At 45.5% G+C, this 26054-nt stretch overlaps 9 protein-coding genes across 9 annotated transcripts; 4 read left to right on the plus strand and 5 right to left on the minus strand.

Annotated features, from left to right (window-relative positions):
- Positions 1-372: 372 nt before the first annotated feature.
- UA08_01908 (putative mitochondrial carrier) lies at positions 373-1646 on the plus strand (the record flags this gene model as incomplete). The annotated part of the gene is made up of 3 exons (XM_020261623.1): positions 373-536; positions 602-1552; positions 1607-1646. The coding sequence occupies 3 exons, from the start codon at positions 373-375 to the stop codon at positions 1644-1646; spliced, it is 1155 nt and encodes a 384-aa protein (XP_020122732.1).
- Positions 1647-3024: 1378 nt separating this feature from the next.
- On the minus strand, positions 3025-4045 carry UA08_01909 (hypothetical protein; the record flags this gene model as incomplete). Its single annotated transcript, XM_020261625.1, has 2 exons — positions 3025-3702; positions 3755-4045. 2 exons carry the CDS (start codon positions 4043-4045, stop codon positions 3025-3027), a joined length of 969 nt encoding a protein of 322 aa, XP_020122731.1.
- Positions 4046-10120: 6075 nt separating this feature from the next.
- Positions 10121-11913, minus strand: UA08_01910 (hypothetical protein; the record flags this gene model as incomplete). Its single annotated transcript, XM_020261626.1, has 4 exons — positions 10121-10942; positions 11012-11223; positions 11280-11689; positions 11786-11913. The coding sequence occupies 4 exons, from the start codon at positions 11911-11913 to the stop codon at positions 10121-10123; spliced, it is 1572 nt and encodes a 523-aa protein (XP_020123178.1).
- Positions 11914-12496: 583 nt separating this feature from the next.
- UA08_01911 (hypothetical protein) lies at positions 12497-13752 on the minus strand (the record flags this gene model as incomplete). The annotated part of the gene is made up of 4 exons (XM_020261627.1): positions 12497-12923; positions 12984-13101; positions 13173-13545; positions 13609-13752. The coding sequence occupies 4 exons, from the start codon at positions 13750-13752 to the stop codon at positions 12497-12499; spliced, it is 1062 nt and encodes a 353-aa protein (XP_020123179.1).
- Positions 13753-14568: 816 nt separating this feature from the next.
- Positions 14569-16417, plus strand: UA08_01912 (hypothetical protein; the record flags this gene model as incomplete). Its single annotated transcript, XM_020261628.1, has 3 exons — positions 14569-14819; positions 14886-15086; positions 15169-16417. The coding sequence occupies 3 exons, from the start codon at positions 14569-14571 to the stop codon at positions 16415-16417; spliced, it is 1701 nt and encodes a 566-aa protein (XP_020123180.1).
- A 2492-nt stretch (positions 16418-18909) lies between these two features.
- Positions 18910-19974, plus strand: UA08_01913 (hypothetical protein; the record flags this gene model as incomplete). The annotated part of the gene is made up of 2 exons (XM_020261629.1): positions 18910-19009; positions 19097-19974. The coding sequence occupies 2 exons, from the start codon at positions 18910-18912 to the stop codon at positions 19972-19974; spliced, it is 978 nt and encodes a 325-aa protein (XP_020123181.1).
- A 196-nt stretch (positions 19975-20170) lies between these two features.
- Positions 20171-20516, minus strand: UA08_01914 (hypothetical protein; the record flags this gene model as incomplete). Its single annotated transcript, XM_020261630.1, has 2 exons — positions 20171-20185; positions 20226-20516. The coding sequence occupies 2 exons, from the start codon at positions 20514-20516 to the stop codon at positions 20171-20173; spliced, it is 306 nt and encodes a 101-aa protein (XP_020123182.1).
- A 2140-nt stretch (positions 20517-22656) lies between these two features.
- On the minus strand, positions 22657-23971 carry UA08_01915 (hypothetical protein; the record flags this gene model as incomplete). Its single annotated transcript, XM_020261631.1, has 3 exons — positions 22657-22778; positions 22857-23449; positions 23544-23971. The coding sequence occupies 3 exons, from the start codon at positions 23969-23971 to the stop codon at positions 22657-22659; spliced, it is 1143 nt and encodes a 380-aa protein (XP_020123183.1).
- An 823-nt stretch (positions 23972-24794) lies between these two features.
- Positions 24795-25333, plus strand: UA08_01916 (putative protein transport protein Sec61 subunit gamma; the record flags this gene model as incomplete). Its single annotated transcript, XM_020261632.1, has 5 exons — positions 24795-24833; positions 24914-24959; positions 25035-25073; positions 25157-25176; positions 25253-25333. The coding sequence occupies 5 exons, from the start codon at positions 24795-24797 to the stop codon at positions 25331-25333; spliced, it is 225 nt and encodes a 74-aa protein (XP_020123184.1).
- Between the last annotated feature and the right edge of the window lie 721 nt (positions 25334-26054).

The following is a 26054-nucleotide window of genomic DNA, read 5'->3' on the forward strand; positions in this document are numbered from 1 at the left end:
AATGTCATACAATGTATCAGGTTATTAAGGTAGCTAGCTAATTCTTGAACTCCCCAATCTAAATTCTCGAAACGTAATTCTGCGTATCGTTTCTTTTTTTTTGGGCACAGAATCGTTCTGGCCTTAATGCCTTGCTTGTGATTGGCTGGCTGATCTGTTCCCGGCGCGCCGCCAACGCCGTTCAAAAAAAAGTTCTCAGGGATTTCATTCAATTTCGAGTTGCTTGCTTACTTCTCTCCTGTACAATATCTTCTTTCTTTCCATGTTCTTCCATACAAGCCTTTCTTTATTCAATGATCAAGAATAGATAATATTGTCTGCGGACAAGCGTTTTAATTTCACACTCCACAATTTGCCAAACCAAAGTTGGGGATGACCTTCTCGACTACTTCCCATGGCAGCTCTGCGCAGGCGCATCTGCCTAATAAAGTCCATCTCGAACAAGCCGCGATTGAGTCCAGAGAGATGGGCGGTGTCGTTCCAGAGAAAGATGAGAAGCCCGCGGCGAAGCCTCTGGCCCATTTTGTTGCTGGAGGGTAGGTCCTTTCACAAAGCGCATTTGACTTTTACCTGAATTGCTAACGTGATACTTTGTTTGCAGCGTTGGTGGAATGACCGCTGCTACGTTGACAAGCCCCCTTGACGTTCTTAAAACTCGACTTCAGTCCGACTTTTATCAGACTCAGCTGCAAGCTCTACGTGCTTCACATCCCGTCCGCCCAGCTCCGTTTTTCATCGCCCTCCCACGCAGCGCCCTCGTACATTTTAAGGAAACCTTCCAAATCCTCCATTCTATATATTCGCACGAGGGCCCTCGTGCTTTATTCAAAGGTCTTGGTCCCAATTTAATTGGTGTCGTACCAGCCCGTGCCATCAACTTCTATGTCTACGGTAATGGCAAGCGCATCCTCAGCAATTACTTTGGCTATCACGATTCGATGACGACGCCATGGAATATCCACCTTGGGGCAGCGGCTATTGCTGGTATAGCTACGGGAACCGCAACAAATCCCATCTGGCTTATCAAAACTCGACTGCAACTAGACAAGTCGAATGCTGAAAGTGGCAAAGGAGGCCGACAATATAAGAACAGCTGGGATTGTATCAAACAGACTGTTAGGCACGAGGGAATCCGTGGTTTATACAAGGGACTATCTGCCTCATACCTCGGTGTGGCAGAGAGTGCGACGCAGTGGGTCTTATATGAGCAGATGAAATTGTATCTAGCTCGGCGACAGGCCGCGAAGCTGGCCGACCCGCACCATGTCCATAGTGTCTGGGACGATGTGGAACTTTGGGGTGGTCGTGTCACAGCAGCTGGCGCGGCGAAGTTGTTTGCTGCAGTTGCTACATATCCTCATGAGGTAGTGCGAACACGGCTACGACAGGCACCTGTTGTTCCGGTAGGAGGCGGTAAGGTGCAGGTGAAGTATACCGGTCTTGTTCAGTGCTTCAAGGTTGTCGCCAAGGAAGAAGGGTTGGCCGGTCTGTATGGTGGTTTGACACCGCACTTGTTGCGTGTCGTTCCGTCAGCAGCCATCATGTTTGGAATGTAAGCGATTTTGGTACTTCTCTCATTGACTATGAGCAAGCTAACCTTTCTTAGGTACGAGGTTATTCTTCGTCTTTTCGGAACAACTTCCTAGTGTTTTCGCGACATCGCCTAATCCTCTAGACTTCTTCGGCTTGTATTATAATATCTTATTTCTTTGCATTTTTTTTATCGCTGCCTCGCGCTTGAACGGAATGCGAGACTGTGATTAATTGATCGGCTTTGGGATCTTCACTCCCACATAAATATCGCATCATCGCTGGCGCTATATGAGGGTGGGATTTGCCTTCATTTTACACTAATCATGACGAGCCGGAAATTATTGCTTGGGGTCCGTTGCTCAGTTTGTAAGATACGGTACAATCACTTCTTCGGTGTTTTGTTTTATGGGATGGTATACTTAGACAGGAGGGCGGTGCACTACTCAGCTTCAGATAACTTCTCACAGACACTATAGAATATTATAACATGGAATGTATATTGATTGCTTTTCTTGTACCTAGGTAGAATGTAAGCGTAGTACTGTATGTCTTCGTGCGAGCACCAATGCGGTCAATATCACGCTAGGATCGGTGGGCATTATATATTGTTAAATGAGAGCCTGCTCAGCGGGTGACTGTTCTCGATTTATAACTACATAATGAAATTCTCGAGTTACAAAACGGACTATACAGCTGTCTGTCCTGACAGAGATTAGTTGTTCCTAGTTTTTCTACTACAATGCTTTTTCCAAGGTTCTAATCTCCATAATCTTATTTCGCACTGTCTTCAGGCCTATCCGCTACTACAAAGTTTTATCATGATCTTGTTCCAAGTTTTCCTGCACATTCTTCTCACGCATGTTATCGATGCCACCTAGCATTTCTATCTTTATGCATTGACGCTGCTAAACACGCCATAGACGGCGACTGAAGCCAGCTCATGAAGTTGTGATAACCATGCTCGCGCTCCGGAGGTTACGGCGACGCTTGGAATAGTTAGGCAAGTCAGACTACTGACCAAACTCATGATCTGTACCGAAATATGTAAAAAACATATATGTAAAATATATATTGATTCTAACTCTGGGCCTCAGAGATATACCGAGGCGAAAAATTAGAACCACTTTCTTGTTTTGGGTTAGAGAGGCGAGTATTTTTGCCACGCATCGATGTTAGAAAAACATGAATATTTGTTATCCTCCAAACACTTGAAGAAATAGGATACAAAAACGGATCGTGTACTGGTATTAATGAATTCGAGTGAAACACGAATATCTAAAAGATTCACGCTCGCTCAAATGATGACCCAAACCCTAATTGCTCGGGAATTACCAAATATGGTAAAAATCAATACATGTACATCACAATGACTTTTTAAAAAGATACAAAAGGAAATATTAGAGAAGACATGAATAATACAAGTAAGTAATGGATAATAATGACAATAATAAAAGAAGTGAAGAAGACGGAAATATTCAATTGCTCTTACTCTCAATCCAAAGTAATCACGTCGTTGGCTTCTCTTATCTCGCTCACAAACATGGCACGTCCGTCTGAAGCATTCTGCCCATTCCGATCGGCATGGAACACAATCTTGGTGCCGTCGACCAAAAAATCAGTACCGCCAGGAGCGCTCAATGGACCTGATGATCGCGTCTCGACTCCTGTATCCAACAGCGGGGCGTAGGGGCTGGATTGCTTTGTCCACGGGCCCGTAATCGTGGTTGCGTACGCGTATGAAGTATCGTAAGATTGAGTCCAGTAATAGTTCGATGAAAAGCTGAGATAGTATATTCCGTTACTCAGCAGCAGGCTGGGGGCTTCAACCAAAGGTCCATCAATAGAAGAGCGGTCAATAAGCTCGATAGGATCGCCAGTTGGCGTTACGCCGTCCGACTCCATCTTTTGAAGCATGATCGGTGTTGAGTGTGTGGTGCCGTCATTATCTAGGGTGTCTCCATCAACCTTGTAAACAACATAAATGGTGCCGTCGCTGTCGATAAATCCGTCAGGGTCAATAGCGCCCCCCTGTTCTAAGGGACACGCGAGATAATTATCGACTGGCGTGTAAGGCCCTTCTGGAATCCATGAAGTGGCCGCCCCAACGCAATGTAGATTTGTGTTATTAGATGTGATTGCAGAAAAGTACATGACAAAGCTGCCATCGGGCTAATTTTCGTCGTTAGTATCGCGGAACATAAAACATGAGAGCTAAACACACCATCACTAGGACATCCGGAGCCCAAATGGCCGGTGAAGAGGAGTCTACCCAGGACGGAAACGGCCCTGGCAATGCATCTACACCTGAAAGGCGAGTCCAGGTAGAGAAGTCTGGTGAAGTAGCAACCTGTGCATTGACTCCGTTACCCTCTGTCGCAAATGCCCAGTACCCACTCTCTGTCTGTATGATACTGGGATCTGGAAAGTCGGCGTCAATGGCCAAAACTGGCTCAGCTATGGCCCTGCCCAGAACGGCGAGCAATGGAGCATATGAAAGGACGCGTCGATTCATTATGGCAATAAGAGAACGCGAGCTATATGGTATACTATGAGTATGGTGAATGCAGACACAGTTTGGGCGTTATATGGGAGCGCTACCGCAGAGACAGGGGACGGTCTGGAAGGAAAAAGTTTCCTATTTATATAGACCAGACTAGCCTAAATCATTATTCTCTTAATTTTACATAGTTTACGTAACATAATAGCATATCTAATTAGATTCGAGAACAATTCCGAGAGATGCAGCTGTCTTCTGGGGTTACACCGATTCTGACTCTGAGCAGCAGGGGACAGTCATGGCTAGTGGTTCGATATACGTACTCTAAAGGAGAAAAGTAAATAGTCTTTCTGACCTCCACACCACTCGGGCACTATTTTGATTATTTTTATTGCTTAAGCTTCCCTTGCAGTAGGGATGGAAGCCATCATGCGGAGGTGCAGTGAACGCGCGTGATATTTTTAAAAGTGGGGAAATATCTTCAAATGTATCTCGAATGCCTAGATGATACTGCAGGCGTGCCTCGATTTTCTTACATCCATCCTTGTTTGATTGAATAAAGTAGAATATTGCACCCTGTGCTTCAGGTCGGGTACACTCGACTGTCAGGAAGTTGTGGCTTATGCCATTTACACAGGTCACAGCATGACACCGAATGGGTCACACCGATCTTCAAGAAAATGGCCGATTAGCATGCAACTAGTCGAGTTCATTTAACTCATACATATACTAGTAGTAACTACTCAGTACTGTCTGCGAACCCCTAATAGGCCTCGGTAATGATCAGCGTTGTTTCATGCAAGGGAATGAGCCTATACCCACCAACATTGGTGAACCGAGCTTAGCTTGGAAAGACTCGATCGGAATCATCAAGTGCTGTATTGGTACTTAGAATTATGACTAATTAGCAAGAAGGTTCTCCAAGCCCTTACTTGAGTTATTCACTAATCTTTACTTCGGTTGATCGCCATTTGACCGCGAGCCTGCATAAGCAGTGTTCCCAGATTATATATGCATTGGACAAGTCGTCGTGGCAAGCTGCGAAGCGATTTCAAATTCTGTCGATCGAGTGATTAAGCGTCGTCAGCTACGCGAGAAGTCATACGGTGATGAAGAATTGGGAACGGCGATGTCTAATATTCTCCGTGAAAATACATTGTAGTTACAAGGACAGGACTGATGACTAATTTCCAAGGTCATGATGAGACGAAGAAATCTCGGTGAACTTGCCAAGGTCTGATTACTATCGGAATGAGGGTTAGTGTACCTATGTACATGTACGATCATGTAGTTCTTCATCTCTTCAGATACCTTATTCGTCTATCAACGTGCGATCAAGTTGGCAAGTTTCGCTGACCAGGCTCTGCGGCCTCTCTTTTTACAGGGTCAATCGCTTTCTATAGAGCCTTATTTCGTAGGTTAATAAGACAGGATAGTTAGTAACGTAGTCGAATAGGATAATAAGCATCAACATACACTGTTTTCTAGACGTGGTTTTGGGACTTTGGGAGCTTCAGGGATCCAGTAGTGCTCTATGGGAGGAAATCACTGCCCAGTAGCTTGTCAGCTAATCTGAGATCTGATATGATCCTCACTGCGAATGAAATTTTTTTAAAGGTCATCTGACTTTCGCTGAAATCCGCAGCTGATTCAAGTGCTGAGGGAATGGTGGGAAAGGGTATTTTCGGCGAATTGACATGAACCGCAGCGTTGCATCTAATCGTTTCAAAGGAAGTTTGTTCGCCTATTAGCACACAAAGCTGGCTATTCTGCACCAAATCATATTTGAAAAAAAAGTTTCAAGAATACGAAGTGGTCCACTAGTTCTCGCAGAAAACGGAGTTGTTTACCGTAGCCGCCGCGTGGTGATCTAACTAGTTACACCGTGGAGGGACAAAGTCATCATAGAGTTGTACCACACGTAAACACCAAGTACTAGTAGTTTTTTATTACCATTACACCTGGGAGTTGACATATAACCATGTAATTCAGGGAGCCAATGATGAAATCTGACTGAACGACTCACTTCGTGTAAGGTTGTACCGCGTCGAGCTACGGAAAAGGCTCATGAACATCTAATGCTCAGTTCTAATTGCTCTAACGCTGATAAGTACACCGACGATGAGAAGCTGGAAGTTCCGAAGTGATCAAAAGAAGCAAAGGGCGATTGACCGATGCAAATCAGCCAAGCTCGTTCGGCCAGGATACATGCTGATTGACAAGAACACTGGCAAGTTCAATTGATATTCTAGTAACACAAAATAAATCTACATGCCCAAGTAAATACGGAGAAAAAGAGATAGTGTAAATACTCAAATAAGAAGCTTGATGAATCACAAACTAAGAAGGATCATCGGCCACTACGTCATAATGCAGAGAGGCGGTGACTTGTTCGGATTTTATACGTCTATTCTGTAATATTATCATAAACTAAGGTGCTCATTATCATATGACAAGAATCACGAGGAACGTGCCTTAAGATGTCGAGGTATGTAGGTTACTTTAATGGCAGGGCCTCATTGTGGAGACTTCAGCCTAAGCCCTAAGTGCTTTCCGTTTTGGGTAATAAACTTTGGGGCCACAGAACAGCTGGTATGTTCTTTGCTTTTCGCCAAAATGTTAGTGTATTCAATCTCTGACCCATTGGGGGATCTTATACGGATGGATTGCCGTCGTCTGGATCAGATGGCATATAATTTACAATACAATGCAACTATGTCAGGCTAAGTAGATACAGGATTCGTGAATATTCATCAGTGATATGAAGTCATGAGCATACTAGTGATTCAGTGAAAGGAAATGTGATCAGAAACTGTATGAAAATGGTGATAAGCACAAATAACGGCTGAAGAAAACTGTGGATGCCCTAACGACTTGCCCTCAAGGTCATTTCTTTCTGCAAACGAGAATCCGAACCCAGAATCTGCTTTCTCAGTGATTCAATAATCCATCACCACTCGATGCTGTGGATCCTGATATGGGCAATCGATGCAACATGAAGTGATCTTGTCCGAGCTGGGCAGTCATCAATCTAGCCATGGCTATGGCCGAACCAGTACAGCAAACACGGGGCATCTCCTCAATGCCATGAAAGCCAAAGGCTATATATATCATGGATGTTGGAAGGTGCCCACTTATAACGGGATACGATAAGGGTTGCAGGCCTTGCAGAATGTAGGCCAGTACAGCGGTGGTCTTTGGACGGTTCGATTTTGCATGTTCAGAAGAAGCTAATGGAATTTTTCCTAGCCACTGGAATGAGAGCCCATGTGAACCGACATGCTCCCGTTTTTCTTTTCCGAAGATCGCATAGCAAAGGTATCGTCAAGAGTTAGCTCCTGATTCCAAGCTGTGCCTGGAATTGAGCGCTGGCCGGTAGAGCTGCCGGGCAATTTTTCCAAGAGTAGGAGTTGGCTGCAACGAAGTTAGATTTGAAGATATGAACAGCAGCCATAGGCAATAAGTACCTTGGTTCTGGTTGGTGACCGCTGGCATTTGCCAAATTATGCTTCTGCAATGATAAATCCTGAAGATCTTGCTGGTCTGTGAAAGACGGAGAGACAGTTTTATTGCCGCCCATTTCGAACAATAGACGAATAATCAAAAGCGATGGACAAGAAGACACAAACTCAAAGAGATTCAGTCCTTTCAAATCCCAATATTGATTAATGCTGGTGCGATGCGATATGAGATGCTGGTACGAATTTACTGATGTCGACTATGGAGGAAGAGCAGAAGAAGAAGGGGGAGAGGAGAGAAGAAAAGAAAAGAAAAGAAAAGAAAAGAGAAGAAAGCAACAACAACGCCCGGAAATGATGATTGTGTTCAATGGTCAGTCTTACGCCCTTTCCCAACACTTTCTCCGTACGATGGATACAAAAGTGGTGCGTGCTAAGCCCCGTGGAGTCTCGTTGCCCTTAGCGGAACAAATCTCACGGTGTACTCACTTACCAGATCTACAGTTTTGTGGAAACACGCATTCATGCATCAGGTTTATTGTTTCTCGGGTCGAATTGTGATCGAGATGATAACTCGCCTCAGCGTCGTACGTGCGATGTGAAATATTGATTCCTTTCCTTCTTTTTGGGGGTCGATATTTGGTAACATATTCCACAGACTAAAACCAACCAACGCTAGCATGGATGTTAATGCACAATCTCCAGGGGCAGCAAAATGATTAAAGCCAGTTGTACAAGCAAATAAAGAAGCTGCTGCCAAGTCCCGGTTTGCAGAACTCACAATATTGTCCGGTTTTGCTAGGTTGGTCATCGGTGCTTGTCGGAAGTTATTTTGCTTCCCCGTGCAAATTGTGTTTGTCCCCAGCCTCTAAGAGGATGGCATGACAGGAGCGTGTGTTACATATCGACTTTATGTTGAATTACCGGATACCCTTAGCCTAATCGCCGGAAATGTTTCACATTAATTCAAAATACACAGTGTGGCTGAGGCAATCTTTGTGGGGAAGGGCAGAAAAAGAAAAAAGAAAGAAAAATATCCCCAAATTCCATTGCATGAGTCATGTTTTTCAGTGCGTGAAGAAATATTCTATTGCCGAAGATCAACCAGCATACTCCGAGTTGAAAGGCGCTCACACTGCGCACCCTAATCCCAAGGATCTTAGGCTAGTGTCTTGATTGATGAGACTATGATAGCATTGTAAAATATTGATTCTCTCTCGGCGAGCTAGGTAAAGACACTGACAGCCAACGGCATGGCCTGGCCATACACGCCGCTCCTCCACTCATCAACCCCATTACGACACCGGATACTTGGATAGCCCCGTCAAGTATCCCAAGAGCAGCTGATCCCCTAGCACCTGCACTTTGTAGAATCGCAAACAAGCTCCCGGTCGCTACGTTTCCGATGCTCGCGTGTATAGCGGCACCCATGGAGGCTAGGGCTCAGAGAATAGAGTCAGACCACGAACGATAATCACGGCTATATAGCTATCAATTGATCTTCAAACTTACAAGTTGAACCCCTGATATTGTAGAACCGGTACCTGCCAGAAGGGGGCCAGAGACTACTGCAGGTGTAGCAATCAATAAGGCGCCAGTTGCTCCAGCCACAGCACACCCGGCCAAAACTGGGTTGTTGTTCTAATGGATGTAAGCAAAGTTTGAAATCGGAAGGGAAAAATATAGGCGAACAGACTTTCATCGTGCCATTCATGGAGTTTTTTATAGAATCCTGCTCCCTTCGCAGCAACAACCGGGCCGTATGTTATGGCTAATTTGCGGGGTTAAGCAACACCATATTCGATGGCTTCCTCGCTGATTTCAGCGACGAGTGCAGCGATTTCCACAGCTCGCCCTATTTGACTAGCAATCAGTGGGCGAATATCGAAACGATCTCCGGGCGCACGGAGTAACGGATTTGGACTCCTTCAAGATTTCAATGTCTCTCGTATTGATGATACGTGCCTACCGACATCTACAAGAATGTGCGAAGCGCTCGAGCGCCCAAAGGGACACCGCCGGGGCGCTGGTCAAGCAAGCGAGAGATGGATGTGAGTGCCTAGGGCATCTAGTTCGTTTCCTTTGATCGAGATGTTACTATCTCACGATTAGAAATAACCATAATCTCTGCAAAGTTTCTGATATTTCTGTACTCCATGACCAGCCGAAAGACTGTCCATTTGGGTATTTCTCTAATTGGATCATTTCGCCACGGTATTATCATATATCTCAGGCGGGGGCCTTGGAAACAACCTACTTTACTATTCCTACGATAATCAAATCGCATTGGAGAGGAGTTGTGTAGGGTCTTATTAGTTTTCATGTCGAGACGAACGTAAAGCTAACGGATGGACTGTTGGATTAAACTTCTAACTGTAAACACTCTACACTGTTGATTCTAATCAAAGCTACTAACAGAGCAGACGCTATAAGAGTATGTCTCTGGCAGCAGATTCTAACAATGCGATGTAATATTTTGAACATAAATTGATTCAAGGCTTGTTGGAAGTGAAAAAGCGAAAGATGCTCATCTTTCTTCTGTACAATGTCTAGGACGTTGCTGATTGTTGCGTGTTATAGGCGTTGGTTCTAACTTGCATAACAAAGGATGTTTTGCATACATGTCCGGCCCCTAATTCCGTACGCAAATATGAATTCCTTGGGTGCCTTCTTTTCTCATTGGAATAAAGCAATCCGAAGCCATTTCCACGTTCTTGATTGTGGTCTGGTAGAGCTCTAGCACTCCCTCGTCACCCTCATCCCTCACACCCTGGACAGCATCTGTATTTGCCGATCCGAAACGACTAAAGATGCTCGACAGGCAGATATACAACTCAGCATATGCCAAGTTCATACCAAGACATTGCCTACTTCCCTTGGAGAATGCGACAAGATACCTATCTAGCCACTTGTTTTCAATCCATCGTTCGGGCCGAAACTCGTTGGACTTGGGAAAAATGGACTCATCATGATGGAGCAGAACACTGGTCATACCGACTGGTGTCCCTGGTGGGATGATCCAGGTCTTGCCTGACGAATCGGGGAAAATAAGATGCTTGTCTGGAGATATTCTCTGCAGACGTGTTGCCACTCCATTGCTCATCCGGAGGGCCTCCTGAACTGTTGCTTTGAGATAGGGCAGCTGCTCTAGCTGCGCTAGTGGGATTGGCTGGTTTCGGTCTGGAATGGCCGCTTTCAATTCCTGTTTAAGTTTTGAGAGTAAATTAGGCGAGACAAGCAGGTAGTATATCGCAACGCATAGCGCCCATGAGGTACTTAGAGTGCCGGCACCAACCACGATAAGCGCCTCGTCTTTCAGCCGTGATACGCTTTTGTCAGACTCGGGCAAATTGCTTTTGAGGATCTCATGGAACAAAGTCGGATGGCCGAGATGCTCATAGGTGGATCCTGATCCTGACTGAGACTTGATACCAGTAATGATATTCTCGACAAGCTAAGCGACCCGTATGTAAGAACTTGTGTTGGCACTTTTGGATTGAGAGAGTATGGGATAGGTTCCTACCGTGTAGAATCGAAGCGACGACGCTAATGCGGGTGATAATTTCGCTTGCAGCCACGGTGGAAGGCTGCTGATGAAGTGGAAAATAAACATCATCTGCTTCATCAAGTTTCCGGATTTGGCTATGGTAACGGCGGCATCATAGTATTCGGATCCCCAATCGTCCTTGTCCAGATAGTGATCCGACTGACCGTACGAGTACTCCCTGACAATGTCTGACATTCCAGTTAGAGTCTGGGGGGTGCTGGTCGCCAACATACTACACACATACCATTCGTAAACGCAGCCAGTGCATATTCCAGAGGAATTGGATTCTTCGAGGCTTGAGCTTTGCGGAACCGGCCGATCAAACTCTGAGCGCGCTCATTGAGCAGTGGTTGCAGCCGTCTCACGCTTGCTGTTGAAAAGAAGCGATTCAATGCAGCCCTGCGTACACGATGTTGGTCGTGCCCGGTCGTTGAGAACATGGACTCTGGCGTACCAAACTGTTTTGTAAACCAACTCCATCTATCGCGTTTCTCGCCACTTGACGTTGAAGCATACAAAGTGTCGTAGTAGTCGGGATCCGCTATATGCAGTTCGTAGGGATTGATACGAATGATGGGTCCGTACTTTTCATGGAGATGGCGAATGTGGAAGACGTACCGCCCGCGACGGACGACGTCGTAGTAGAATTCGTACCTGCAGTTCCAAGATATTAGCGCATGGTTGCAATTGTAAGTAAGCCCTTTTCTCATGCAAACCACTTTGTCTGTTCTCCCGAGGTGAAACCCCTACCATAGAGTCAGCGCTGCTAGTTTTGGCCCTGGAAATTTGGCCAACGGGCTGAAGTAGAGTCTGAAAATGCCCAGTGCAACGAGGTATACAGTCCACAGGGCCCCGAGTATCGAAAGCAGACCGGCCATATTCTGCTGGATTTGATTGTAAATTGTTGTGTCTGTTTTTGAGTGAGCATAGCTAGGTACTTGGGGAGGCACAAACGTGGCCAAATTTGGACTTTTTAAGTCTAGTTAGTGAGTAGCATTGGCTTAATAAATGATTTAGCATACAGAGTAAGCAAGCCACATAGCCATCATATTTGTGCAACCCAGGCTGTAAGCTTGCATGATTGTTGCATGACACGATAACGAACCAATTTTCCTTTGGCTGCATAGGTTGATTCGGAGTGGGGCCAAGCAGGATTTATATTGAAATTTGAGACTTATGTATGCACCTACTAAAGTTGGGAATAGGCTAATATATCCATTGGCTAGATTGGTTACTAACGATGCTCGCCCATTCTTCAGCTTGCTTCCTACTTAGGGTTAATCGTGGGGCTGCTAGGGCCGTCGCGCTCGCAATCACCACAGACAAGTTGCTTGATTGAATGGCTGTTTGGTTGCATACGATTTTAACTGATATATAGATACTTTGTACCTCGCAGTGCAACTGATAACGGGGCTGAACCCCGACAAAGCGCTTTATTGTAACTAACTATGGCGATACCTGCTACGCTGTATTGTCCGACCTCAGAACAGAGACCTCTACTTGTTTCCTAATCCCTAAGTGCTCTTCGCTTCCCAGGATCCTCTCCAGACTGTCTGCATCTCCTATCCGATCGCTATCAGTCACAGATCTTTCGCCGAAGCGTCGAGAACCACCGGTTACGGTGTTTTGTAGCGTATTAGTCTTGTTATTATTAGTGCCCGGGAACGGCCCAGTGAGTTCGTACGATTGTGACTTGGCGACGCTTGAGATTTTGCGAACAGATGACATGACCAACGGCCAGATGGCTGGCACCGAGGACGTGATGATGATGATCGCATTTTCTGCGTACGCCCAGCGTATCAGGAGGATACCGCCGGTAGCTCCCACATTTGTCACGCTGGGAACGTCTTCGAGCGCAGTTGTTTTGATAATCGAGGCAACCATAGCCCTGAACGAGGGAGAGAGGGGTTAGAATGAGTATCTCACAGGCTAGGTGGCTTACACGTACAGTAATCCCAAGCTGAGAAGGAAAATCAAACTGATTTTGACCTTCAACTTCAAATTCAAATTCCAGAAAACAGTAGCCGGAAAGACGACCAGAAAGAAATCAGTGGCTGTATTCAAGGCTATTGAAAAATGCAGCATAGCATGTGTTAGCTCCAAAAGCAAAATCTTGTAATGGGGTCGATGCACTAACAGGATGAGAAATACGAGAATTTGACGACATCGCTGACATTTCCACAGGTTGTATGGACGCTAGGGTCCCAGAGAATTCTGACATTTCGGCATATACTGAGCGGCAGCACAGCTGAGACAATGTTGGATGAAAGTTGTAGCAACATGCTAGTCCATAAGGCGATGCGATAAACTGTATTAATGCTAAGAATCCTGAGCAAGTACAGCGAGAATGATAATCGGGCGATGGCAGTGCTGATGGTTAGAAGCGGCACTTGAATGGCAATGCATCTCAAGACGTTCTTCAAAGGCTCGGACTGTAGAGTTGATAAGTTCTTGCCAAAGCCATTGTGGACTGAGATAGTGAGGAAGGATGTCGATGAGATAGCGAGGCCCTGAATGTGATATCAATGAGCATGCAGAAAAGAGGGCGTGGGGAATGAAGAACGCAGACATACCAATGCTACAAACATCAATATATCGTCTATTCCGAAGTTGCGGATTTTATACTTGGATATCGCTCGCAAAAGAACAATGACGACGGCGATGCCCATCGCCGCCCAGATCCCTCTGACAAGGCCAGGCCCTGCATTAGAAGACATAGTCTTTCACTGCCCGTGTATAGGACATAAGTTATGTGGCTAGGAGAGCTGTTTATCTTCCGCACACTGCGGTCAAGTTCGTTCAGAATAGAATCAGAATAGAATCATTATTCATTGCCGAGATTTACTTTACAGTGGAAAAAGTCGAAGAGGTCAGAGCGTAGCTCAGGGTTGCTGGTCCCATGGTTTGTATGTGGCGCTATTGGAGGTTTCCATAGTCCAGTCACACAATTGCAGCGGACCCTAAATCTGGGAATGTTCAAGAACAATCGTGGCCATCTGCCTTCAGGCTAGTAGTAATACCTCTTTATACAATACCCACCATATCAGCCTTGGAATCCGTTACTGCGGAGTTTATAAGGAGTTGATCAGGTTATATAGTATATATATAGTTATATGGAACAAGGATATCTATGTACCTTTTTTTCAGCCACATCGAATCTTTCTGCAGCCAAATAGAGAAATGTAAATACGAACTCCGTTCACAGCTAAACCCATTGCGAGCACGCCCCGTGTGGTACGCGCTGAAAACGTCGATCGCAAAAAAGCCACCGACCCAGACTTTTTGCGGCCCTTGGTCCCAGATTTTCGGTGCAAATTCAGATCTAAGGTAAAAACGCTGCAGATCCTCAACAACTTCTAACAGCCTGCTTGGCATCCCCCGCTTACCCCTTCCCTGATAGGCAACTTCTCCGACAAGATCAGATCCCGAGTTTTCACGCATGTCGGGTGTATGTATAACCGCTAGATATACTAATCCAGAATGTTCAAACCAACGCCAATCATTTCACCTTGACGCACAAGATTGTCCAAACCATGATGCTTGCAAGCCACGTGGTTGCGCTCAGTGCTATCCTCTTGCCGGCGCTTGCATCGTGCAGTCTCGACTGCTACTGTCTGCCCGGAGATAGCTGCTGGCCCTCAGCATCAGCATGGGATCAGCTCAACACCACTGTCGGCGGCCGTCTTGTCGCAACTGTTCCCATTGGAACACCTTGCCATGACCCTACCTTGGATGAGGCGGCGTGTGCAACTTTGCGGTCCAACTGGTACCTGCCGGAAACCCAGTAAGTCACGTTACTCAGTGTTCTTACCTCCTGCTCAACAAGACGGAAGAGCTTATTGCTGCATAGCTTCGTGTCTTCTTCGTCGGTGATGCAACCCTACTTTGCGAATCAGAGCTGTGACCCATTCACTCCGGAATCTCAACCATGCCTCCTTGGCAACTATGTGAGCTATGCTGTCAATGTATCATCCAGTGATGATGTGATTGCAGCCATACAGTTTGCCCAGTCCAACAACATCCGTTTTGTCATTCGCAACACGGGCCATGAGTAAGTAGTTCGAATATATGAGGTACATGTGTACATACATTGAAATGAAACACACTGACGGCATTCATTCTCGTTAATTCAGCTACTTTGGACGCTCGACGGGTGCCGGAGCCCTTTCAGTCTGGACTCATTCTTTGAACGATATCCAATACCTTGACTGGGCCGATTCATCATACACCGGTCCAGCATTTAAACTTGGAAGTGGCGTCCTCGGATACGAGGTACTTGATGCAGCTTCCGCAAAGCAGCTTGTCGTCGTTGGCGGAGAATGCCCGACAGTTGGCCTAGCTGGCGGTTATACCCAGGGCGGAGGGCACTCGGCCTTGAGCACGGCCTTTGGCTTGGGCGCTGATCAAACACTCGAGTTTGAGGTAGTTACTGCTGCCGGTGAACTTGTCACAGCCTCGCGAACCGAGAACACCGACCTTTACTGGGCTCTGAGCGGTGGCGGTGCTGGGAACTGGGGCGTTGTGGTGTCTCTCACCGTAAAAGCTCACCCGGATTCCACTGTATCCGGCGCTGCCCTCGAATTCCTTGCTGCCAACACGACAGCTGATCTATTTTATGAGGCCGTGAATCACTTCCATTCTCTTTTGCCCAGCATGATTGATGCAGGCGCCACGGTTATCTATGAAATGAATTCGGAGGCTTTCATTATCCATCCAGTTACTGCCTATAATAAGTCATCAGCCGAGGTTCAGTCCATCCTTTCACCATTCCTCTCCGTTCTCACCAATTTAAGTATTCCATACGCTGTTTCCTATTCGGAATTCAGCGGATACTATGACCACTACAACAAGTACATGGGTCCTTTGCCTTACGGAAACCTAGACGTTGGCACTTATAATTATGGCGGTCGTCTAATCCCTCGCGCTGTGCTTGAATCCGAACCTGCCACTGCTACATTGAGTGCAACTTTGCGCAACCTGACCGAAAATAGTGTTCTCGTCGTCGGTGTTGGTCTCGATGTGTCCAAGGAACAACCCAACGCCATATTTCCTGAGTGGCGCAAGGCTTCTGTCACCATGCAATTTGGGACTCCCTGGAACGAAACCGCTCCTTGGTCCCAGATGATCGCAGACCAGCTTCGCATAACTAATGAATTTGTGCCCCAGCTTGAGGCCGCAACTCCTGGTGGTGGTACTTACGAGAACGAGGCTGATTTCCGTCAACCCAACTGGCAAGAAACATTTTTTGGCTCTAATTACGAGCGTCTAAAGGAGATCAAAAACAAATGGGACCCCGAATCGTTTTTCTATGTCCTTAAAGGTGTGGGGAGCGAAGTTTGGCATGTCTCTGAGTCAGGCCGGATGTGCAAATCCGATAATTAATACATGCGCGTGCATAATCAACTAAAGTAATTGCATCTTTGCTCTTCCTTTCCCCTTTCCCTGGGTTTCCCTTTTCCTTCTTCTAGATAGATAGAGCATTGTATTAATACATCATTGACAGTTCTTATCTTTAATTCTTGGACACGTAGAATTCGACAAGCTGAATAATCTATATTACTCCGCGCTAATCCTGTCTATAGACCACGCATTCCACAAATGTATTGTTTGGGCCGCTGATTATAATATATAAGAATACTGCAACATGAAGTTACATTAAATAAAGATGTACCTATATCTTACGTATGTGAGCGATTGAAAACGTTGGAAAAACAAATGCGCACTTGACACTGTAGTTGCAATCGTCTCCGTACCTATTGTAGGAATATCTATTTCAGAACTCGTGGCCTTACTATCAGTCGGTGTTGCAGTAGACGATGTAAATGTAGCAGTGTACCGCAATCCCGCCCTGCACTGCGAATAAAGATACTCCCACCCAGCAAATCGAAGGAAATTTCATAGCGTGGTCAGGGTACAGTCTTCTTGTAGTTTGTTAATTTCTTTCATTGATGCAGATGTAAAAGAAGGAATGGAAAGAAAGGATACCACAAAAAAAGAAAAACGGACAGAAACTGAGACTAAGTGGAGGATGTCTCTCTTATCTTACATTGCCCTGTGCTTCGCCTACTGGGATTTAGCCATTTGGCCCGGAAATTTCTGACCAAAAAAATATGATAACACGGTTGATTTCTTGTGACATTTATTCCGGACTAACCTTCGCAGGTGGACAAGCCGGATATCTTTGCATTTGACAGCCCATGAATTGATATACCCATTAAAGCTGAGTTGTAATGGTATAAATATCATTTCCCTCCTTTTCGATAATATATCACATACACAGAGTCGATGGTAGGAGGATATCCGATACATACTTCGTATATCGGGTGTGTGGATACTTGCGGAGCGGGCCGTTGCCCAAATCTTCGAAAAGCTTATCGGGAGGCCCACGATCGTGATTCCCATATCCACCCTATAAGTTGCTCAAATGTCTATACATTGACTATTTTCTTGTTGTTCCATTAAACAGGCCATTGAGCGCAAAATTTTATTTCGTGGCAGGCACGCTATACATTGACTTGTCCCTAGCCTCACCTTCACACATCCAATCACGCTGCAAGGCTTGTCACCGGTCTCAACAATGGGGTCATCAAGGCAAATTTACCCTTAGCGCTCTCTGTAGCCAATGAAATACTATTCAGCCAAGTCTTGTTACAACACTGAATTGACAACATACACGGCATTTTCAAAAGCCTACGCAACATATCGAACACGAATTGTGAAGGGGGCTGTCCCCAGTTATATTGTAAAGTTGAGTGTTATTTGTCTTTCCATTCTTGAGAGAGTCATCATACATTAGTAATTCCCTTACCCGCTCGACAGAAGTCTCATGCTGGGCAGTGCCTGTTGTCATAACGCGGCGCGCACTGAGCACGACAGGGAACAAAAGAGAAATGGCTAGCTTGTAAATTACCAAGGTAGGATGATATAATTCAAGAAACAATTCCCCTCGGTCCTCTAAGTTTATCTGGCCCGATTGAGGCGGTGCAAACAATTAAACACGTACATCCCCATGACTACATGCACGAAGGACTCATGTAACCGTAATTTACTGCAACGAGAGGCTATCCGACGACCATTTAGTTGATTTACGTAGTTGATTACTCTGAGAATCCATTACCTACTGACAAGAAATTGTTCTAGACCAGGGACTACTTGTAGATCAACCACACCCTTCTACTTGGTATCCAACTAACAGGCCAGACTCGTTCCTTTTGTTGCTGTAGGTTTGACAGCTGCGCCTACCACTTAGTTATTTCTTTTTGTCCGGGTACTAGGTATTTCGTTTGTTTACGAAATGGCGGTGACTGTCTCCTACAATAAACTTCCCCATGCATGGGTAAACTCCATCAGTCCATTCTCAAACAAACACGCCTATTGAACGTATACCGCTGACAAAAGGCAGTCGGGCGTATGTCAGAGCTGTGTATCTGGGTAGGTGGCGAATTTCCTGGCTGTGCATATGCACCCGCTCGCTCTGGCCTTATCGCCTGGGTAATCAGGCTTCACTTTCCCCACCATGCATGACTCCGAAAGAGCCTCCGCCTGATCATCGTTTAGGTATAAATATCTCCCCCGTTTTCTCTTCCTTATGCGTTAAGCATGGTGGTCCCAATCTTGGGCCACGCAACATCCCTATATTCCTTCTATATATATCACGCGCCTGGCTTTCTGAGGCTCGGAAGTTCATTCTCTTGAATACAATACCTAGCTATTTCCTCGACAGTCGTTGATTCTTGACTCTAGGCCTGGTTCGGCATAACACCTAGAAGGCAGCTATCAAATCAACTTTGACGTTGGAGTACTTGACTCATATATAATTGAATGACACGACCTCACAAAGAAAACCCAGCATTGTTCAGTCGCCAAAAGCGAATATGAACCCAAGATTCATGGACTACTCCCACCTTGTCCCAGGGTTCCATTACGAGCGTCGTCCGGCGAGCGAGCGAAGGTCTTCGGTCTCAATCACTGATGGTACGAGTAACATGCAGCGAGAGCTCTCCAGCTCATCTCATGTCACTGAGTCATCACACACTACCAATTATATACACTCAAATATAGGTGACTCGTCCCCGAATTCTCTCATACCCGCGTATCTACGACATGACTCCGGCGCCTTCTTCTGGAACAAAGGTCAGATCCAGGTAGAAGATGACAATTCATTTATCGCCGATGGCCATAGCCTGCTGCCTCCAGCGCCTCAGCTCCCTCAGCTTATACTGAGTGCCGATCATGGTTTGCTTAATATCGAGTCCAACGTCAACCCGGATGCCCTTTTCGAATTCGTTATAAACAAACTGCGACAGGAATACCGTGCACAGCCAGACCGCTTAACCTATGCACGGAATTTGGCCCGTACATACTTGGGAGTGGACTCGATTAACAGTTTCTTATCCTCAAGAGAACAGAATTCTAGACCCCCCAAGCCACGGACCCAATCTCGACCCAATGCCCAGAATTCTCAGAAGAGAGAACAATATCTTTGTTTACTCTGCGACTCACCTCTTCATCTATGCTCGCGAGGTGCTTTCAAACGCCATGTGAACGAAATGCATCAATCAAAGTCCATATTCCTGTGTATGCACTGTAATTGGCATAATCCTCGTAAAGATAAACTGCGAGACCATCTTCGGATCAAGCATCCGGACGGTAGTCAAACAGCGCACGACCTCAATGATCGGGAGCTCATGTTAGATGTGCCCTCCACCTGCGACCTATGTGGACCTTATGCGTCACCAATCCACAAACCACCGTTTCAATCATGGCAGTCCTGGTTTGAAGGCATCGAAATGCACTGCCGTGTCGAAGATGATGAGGGAGGAAATACCGAAAGCGGATCTAATCCTCCCAATCAGAATGGGGGGAATGCTGAAGGGACCAGCCGGGGGTATTTTCCAAGCACTCCCTTTCTTCAAGGGTCAGATGCAGGCGGACTGTAGCTCCGTTCTACCCACTAAAACTTTTGAAGGAGTAACATTACACTATGGGATTGAGAATAGACAAAATTCCATAGAATCAAACGGTACATCCCAAGTTCCATCGACACACGAAGATTGAAATGGACATGTCTTCCATTCGGCGCTGGGAGACCTCTTGCCCTAAACTTTTTAGTCCATTTGGCTCTTCTCGCAGAAGCTAGACTTTCCCAATCTGCGTATAACGACAAGTCCTCAAGTAAGACTCTACTTACGTGAGCCTGGATCTCTTCGGCGGGGAAGTTGCTGGGTTGCGGTAATCCAGCATTGCGCAAATCGTCGTTGAATGCAGTTTGTTCAACTGCTTTGGCAGGGGCCTCGTCCGGATCCTGGGAACGCTGGCATCCTAGGATCAGCGGAGGTCTAGGGCTGAGGATATAGATCTGTGGGGGACACGAGAGCACGGGCCCATGGTTGAGGGAGGCATAAGCTGTGTTAGGTATAGGACCCAGGGAGCAAGGGCACGAGTATGAAGCCGGGGGACTAGGTCGCGAGATCCAGGCCATGGGAAGTCAAGCCGCGGACCTGAGTCCATGCTGGGTTGATGACCACGGACCTAGGTCCAAGACCCACCAGGATTGTTAGGCCTCAACATGATTGGCTTGGGTTGCAACACCTACAAGCACTATAAGGCTGTGGCACAGCCATTGGGGATTATTGCAATGCTATTATATAGAGATAATATACTGCAATTCATCGAACTAGCAGATTATTTCTTTGTTCGGTCTTGCGTTTATTCTTGCTTGATTGAGTCTTGCAGCAGTGCTTTGTTTAAACAACTATATGATCTCAAATCATAACTCCTAATCAAGGTGATTCTTTTAGCTATGTAACCACGTGGCAAAAGCAGATGTCCTGTTAGATGTGGCGTATATACGTCGGTGTGTAAGTAACATATAAATCGTATTAGAAGTATTCAGCTTGATACTCCTAGCTCCTCGTCTTGCTTATGAAAGATATGGTTCCATTCACAAAATCGAGCCCAAGACCGAGGGTCCCACCATTTTTTATATTACCCAAGCGGCTGAAAGAAGCCCTGTTATATCCACCAACAGTACGACGTTAATTTGTGATATGTACATACCGTCTCGCCATTGAGTTGGCGATCCCCCGCGAGGAAAACCATCTTCCTCCATACAAATTAACAGCGCAACTTTTACAAAGTCCAAAGGCTGCAACGCGCCCTGTGCCTAAGATTTTCTTTTATTATGTGTATTAACACACAAGATTACGCGTCATACTCGGTTTTCCATTTCTAGTGTTTTGGGCAGTCACAAGGATAGGAAACAGGCAAGCTTCTTATACAGTATAACTTTCGTAAATAATCCTTACTTTTGACCTTGTTTCATCGTTTGATCAACTAACATCATGACTAGAAACCTGACGGCGTGAAACTATTATTATTATATTAAAGTCCTTTGACTTTCAAGCAGTGACTTTCCTCCCTAAAAATCTGAAAGGAATAGCAATATGATAGACTACCGCTACTCAAAGCTGCAGAATGCCTCAGATGAGGATGAGCTGCAAGAAACTGCTAGAAAACATTACAGAAATGACCGGGACGCTTATCGTATAAGGATCCTGGTTTCTTGCGGAGTGCTTTTTATGTTTATTGTGAGCCTCTTGGTTCTGTACTGCAGAAGGCACACCGTATCTATGATCTGATGTATTGAATGAATGGTACGTTGAATTCATGAAAGCAATTCAGGAGTTTTGACTAAATTGCTATTAACTTAGGGTTTGGAATATTCTCTAATGCTCAAAGTCGTGACTTAGTTATAAATGGAGCTACAGGGCCTCAGTCTGAGGAACATGATGTCCAGGGATGATTGATTTGATTCTTCATATAACTCGCATGTAAGCCTACGTGTGGCCGGCGGAGCTATCTAATTGGGCAACAAGCAGCATCTCACAAACGTCATGCCATCTTCCACTTTTCATCAATCTGCTATATATTCTTTTTTATTTGGGTGCCCCGCATACCCTTATTTTACATGGAGTTATGTAACGGAAAAATCGCATCATGCTAGTATGGAGTTTTAAGAAGAAACAAATTCGCGAAAGCGAACCATCTGTGTTTTCAATAGATGTCAAGGCAACCAACCCCCTCCAGAATGGATAGATGAAAAAGAAAAAAAAAATATTATATTGACACATTCAATCAAAAACACAGCATCTTGCGAAACGCCCAGATGGATCCTAATCAATTAAAAGTATGAAAAAGAAATGAAAAAGGGAAGAACCAGATAATCAAAGGAAAATGCGCCATTCCAGATATACTTGTTTGACAGACGCACATTGAAGAGAGAAAACAAAAGCATCATAGTAACTGAAAAGAGGCAAAAGACAGAGACAGAGAAATGCTTCGGCATTCTCGTTCCTTCCAATTTATTTCGGTACATGCAGAAAGGAGATGTTGAAAAGAGCCTTGAAGACAGGAGAATAGGGAAATATTTTTGTAACACAAGTTTAAGAAGAATCAGATGACGGCAAATAGAGCGAGTGCGATAATGACACACAATTGAACGATCTCGTCTCTCAGATAGGGAGGAAAGAGAATCACTCGCTTGGATTCTGCGATGTAGTCTGGCTAGAATTCATCGCGCGAGATATAGTAGAATGATTCAGAGATTGTAGGTTAGTAAGCTATTCCTGCCTTGTCCTCTTCGCACCGTGAGGATTCCAGGATCCCTGATCGCCACCACCCATCTGAGGGTTGCCCTGGAAGCCACCGCCGAAATTGGGATTGAAATTTCCCGCTTGAAATCCTGTAGATTCAAAAGACGTTAGAAAAGAACAACCGCCAAAGCATGCTTGTGCTTTGAATGACCAAAAAAGATACTTACCCATGCCCATATTGCCCATCATAGGATTCATTCCCCCAGTCATTGCAGGATTCATACCCATTCCTCCCATCGGATTCATTCCCATGCCCATCATGTTAGGGGCGCCGCCCATACCGCCACGACCACGCATGTTAGGACCCCCACGCATCCCACCGCCCATCATGTTTCCACCGCGGTTGTTAAAGCCGCCATAGTTACCCATAGCTCCACCCATGTTGTTCTGGAAGCCTCCACCCATAGGACCACCGCCGCCTTGGAATCCACTGTTCATACCTCCGGAGAAATTGCGATTGTTATAGCCCATGCCACCACCACGGTTGAACCCTCCACGTCCACCACGGAAGCCCCCACCGCCAGCCATGTTGGTCATACCGTAGTTCATGTTCTGATTGCCAACTTGGTTGAATTGTCTGCTATTGCGGTCATCCTTACGGGCAGGAGCATCCTTTGGAAGTGTGCGGAATGGGTTCTGATGTGGGTTAGTGTAGTTGGCGCTGTGTTTACGACCTGGTTGGCCAGTATTGGCGTAGTGCTCGATCAAATGCTTAACCGCTGTGGCAGCTTGTAAAGTTGTGAATTCAACATATGCTTGACTAGAATAAATTGCAGACACAAAGTTAGCTATTACTGTCACCCTTATAAAAAGCGACTTGATACTCGAAAAAGGATGGGAAAGCAAGCTCAAACCTTTTGCTCTTTCCATTCACTTTGTGTTCGCTGAATGTGACATCTTTCAATTCATTTTCGGCGTCGGCTTCTCTTACCCAACCGCGAATGTCGTCGTCAGTAGTCCACCAGAACAATTCCGAGACGAAGAGAGCAGTTGTAGCATTTGGGTCAGTTGGCCGGTCTTCGGACGAAGATATCTCCTTGCGCTTCTGGCCTTGTTGTACGGGCTGCTGGTGGTGGTTTTGAGTGACATTCTGGCCAGTGCCCAGATTTTCATGCGAGACATCATGGCCGTTTGCTGTCTGTGCATTATCAGTACCGTACTGGGCCTCTCCACCTTCGTGGCCGTTCGTCTCTGGGGCATCCAGAATCAACTCGGGGCCTTCCTGGCCATTGTAGCCCCCATCTCCGTAAATGTCAAGATCAAAGTTATCGTCCTCAGCCATCGTGATGGGTTATGTGTAAAACGGGTTTGGTTGATAGACAAGTGAGAACAACTATCAATATTGATTTTTCTGGGTCTGTTTCTTTCTTTCTTTTTTTTATGCACAAGTCTGGGGTTATGTCACTCCTCTTCCCTGTGTGTATAGACTTTCCCCTCGATGAATCAATATGAATACATGTCTGTTCATGATGAAAAAAGTATTAGCATGGAGAGAGTTATCAACAGGACCTGGTGGTAAGCAGCAGGAATCGAATGTGCAGTTGCCGATTCACGAAAAAAAGCTCCAGCGATCAGAGACAAGCACAAGAAAGGTACGTACAAGCTAGAGGTAGGTTTTTCTTTTCTTTTTCTCTAGAAACAAACAGGATACCACCAGGGGAAAGCTTTGAGATTATCTTCTTTTACCCGGACTGTCCTTGATGACAAGTGCAGGGCTCTTTTGACAGAAGTGTCTGTGACGAAAGAGATATGGACCTATCCACAAAATGCAGCAAACTGCCACAGACCAGCAGGGATTGATATCAAGACTTGAGAAGGAGACGCGAGCAAGTTGGGGCGAGGCAGTTCCGGCCGAGTTGCGGCAAGTGAGATGGGTCGTTCGGAGCTGCAGAATGTTTCTCCGCCGGGCTAGGCTTAGTCGGGCCTAGCACGCATCTTGCCATGAGGCCAGCTGGATTAATCCCGTCGCAACCTCAACGAGGCAACTTAGAGTCAACCAAGCCAATTCCTCTCCTTTTTACTCCGGTTTACTCGTGCTCTCTTTCTTTTTTTCTATCATCTTAATCACATCTCAATCAAACTACACAAGAGAACCATTGAGCGCGATGTCTGACACATTCCAAGAACTCGCCGATATCCCCAAGGTATGATTCCCGTCCCTGATTCTCTGGCAATCAGCCCATGATATTTTGTCGTTTACTAATTGCCTCATTATTTCTTGTAGGACTTCGTCCGCGATGGCATGCAATTTGTGAACCGCTGCACCAAGCGTTAGTTACTCTCCGCTGAACTCCTGGACGTTTTTTGACTACCTTCGTCGTTGATGTTCTAACCCCCCTCCGCAGCAGACAAGAGGGAATTTCTTAAGATTTCTCAAGCAGTTGGTAAGTATTATTCTGAATCTTTCCGATCCTGTTTGTCGCCTCTTGCCGCAAGTAGCTAATATATTTTGTGATTTGTGAAACAGGTGTCGGCTTCGTTATCATGGTATGTCTTTGGAAATAAGTATCATGCGGATTTAGGAGTCTTTATATACTAAACAATTGTTTGTGTGCTTGGATAGGGTGCTATTGGGTACTTTGTCAAATTGAGTGAGTTGCCTCCTATTATGTCTGCGACTTTGGGTGCTTTGCATGAGCCTTAAAGGTTTTGATTTGATTCAGGCCATGATGCTGGAAGCCTCCCATATTCATTTAACGTCGACTAATCATTTGTTTCATAGTCCACATCCCCGTAAACAATGTACTAGTGGGATAGAACCCATATTCAAGGCATTCGCCTCGACCATGGATGTCAGACGAACGATGGTGGACGGGATTAGAGAAACCGAAAGGAAGAAACACGCTCACAGCCTACGATGTATGAAGGGCCATACATAATTACCACGCATAATTCTCGTATAGCGACACATTACACGGGGAGCAACAATTTTGATTTTTGATGATCAAACATCTAGGAGTTTTTAATGGGTGATGGGGAAACAAAATCACTATATACCAATTGATCTTTTGTTTCTGAAATTGTCTTTTTTTCCAAAGCACGCTTTTTCAACCCTCTTGATATTCAGTCATACAAATTCGCGCAAGAAAGAGAGAAAGACCAGCCTAGGCTATTGTTGTATATTAATTGAAACCACAAATGGGAAACAGGAAATTTTTGAAAATGATTTGGATTGCTCCTGATATAACTAGCGCAAGCAAGTTGCGTCAAGACCTTGTATGGGTATATCATCAATAATTTAGTTCAAACTGTAATGTAGAGTAGCTGGGAAATCGCAGTCAAGAGTAAAGTATAGTATCTGGATTTGCATTGAAAAATTCCATTCCCCCCAAAAACCGAATATGAAGTATCAAATATGGATGTGT

The sequence above is a fragment of the Talaromyces atroroseus genome, assembly GCF_001907595.1.
Source record: "Talaromyces atroroseus strain IBT 11181 chromosome Unknown scaffold_1, whole genome shotgun sequence".
NCBI classification, from domain to species: domain Eukaryota; kingdom Fungi; phylum Ascomycota; class Eurotiomycetes; order Eurotiales; family Trichocomaceae; genus Talaromyces; species Talaromyces atroroseus.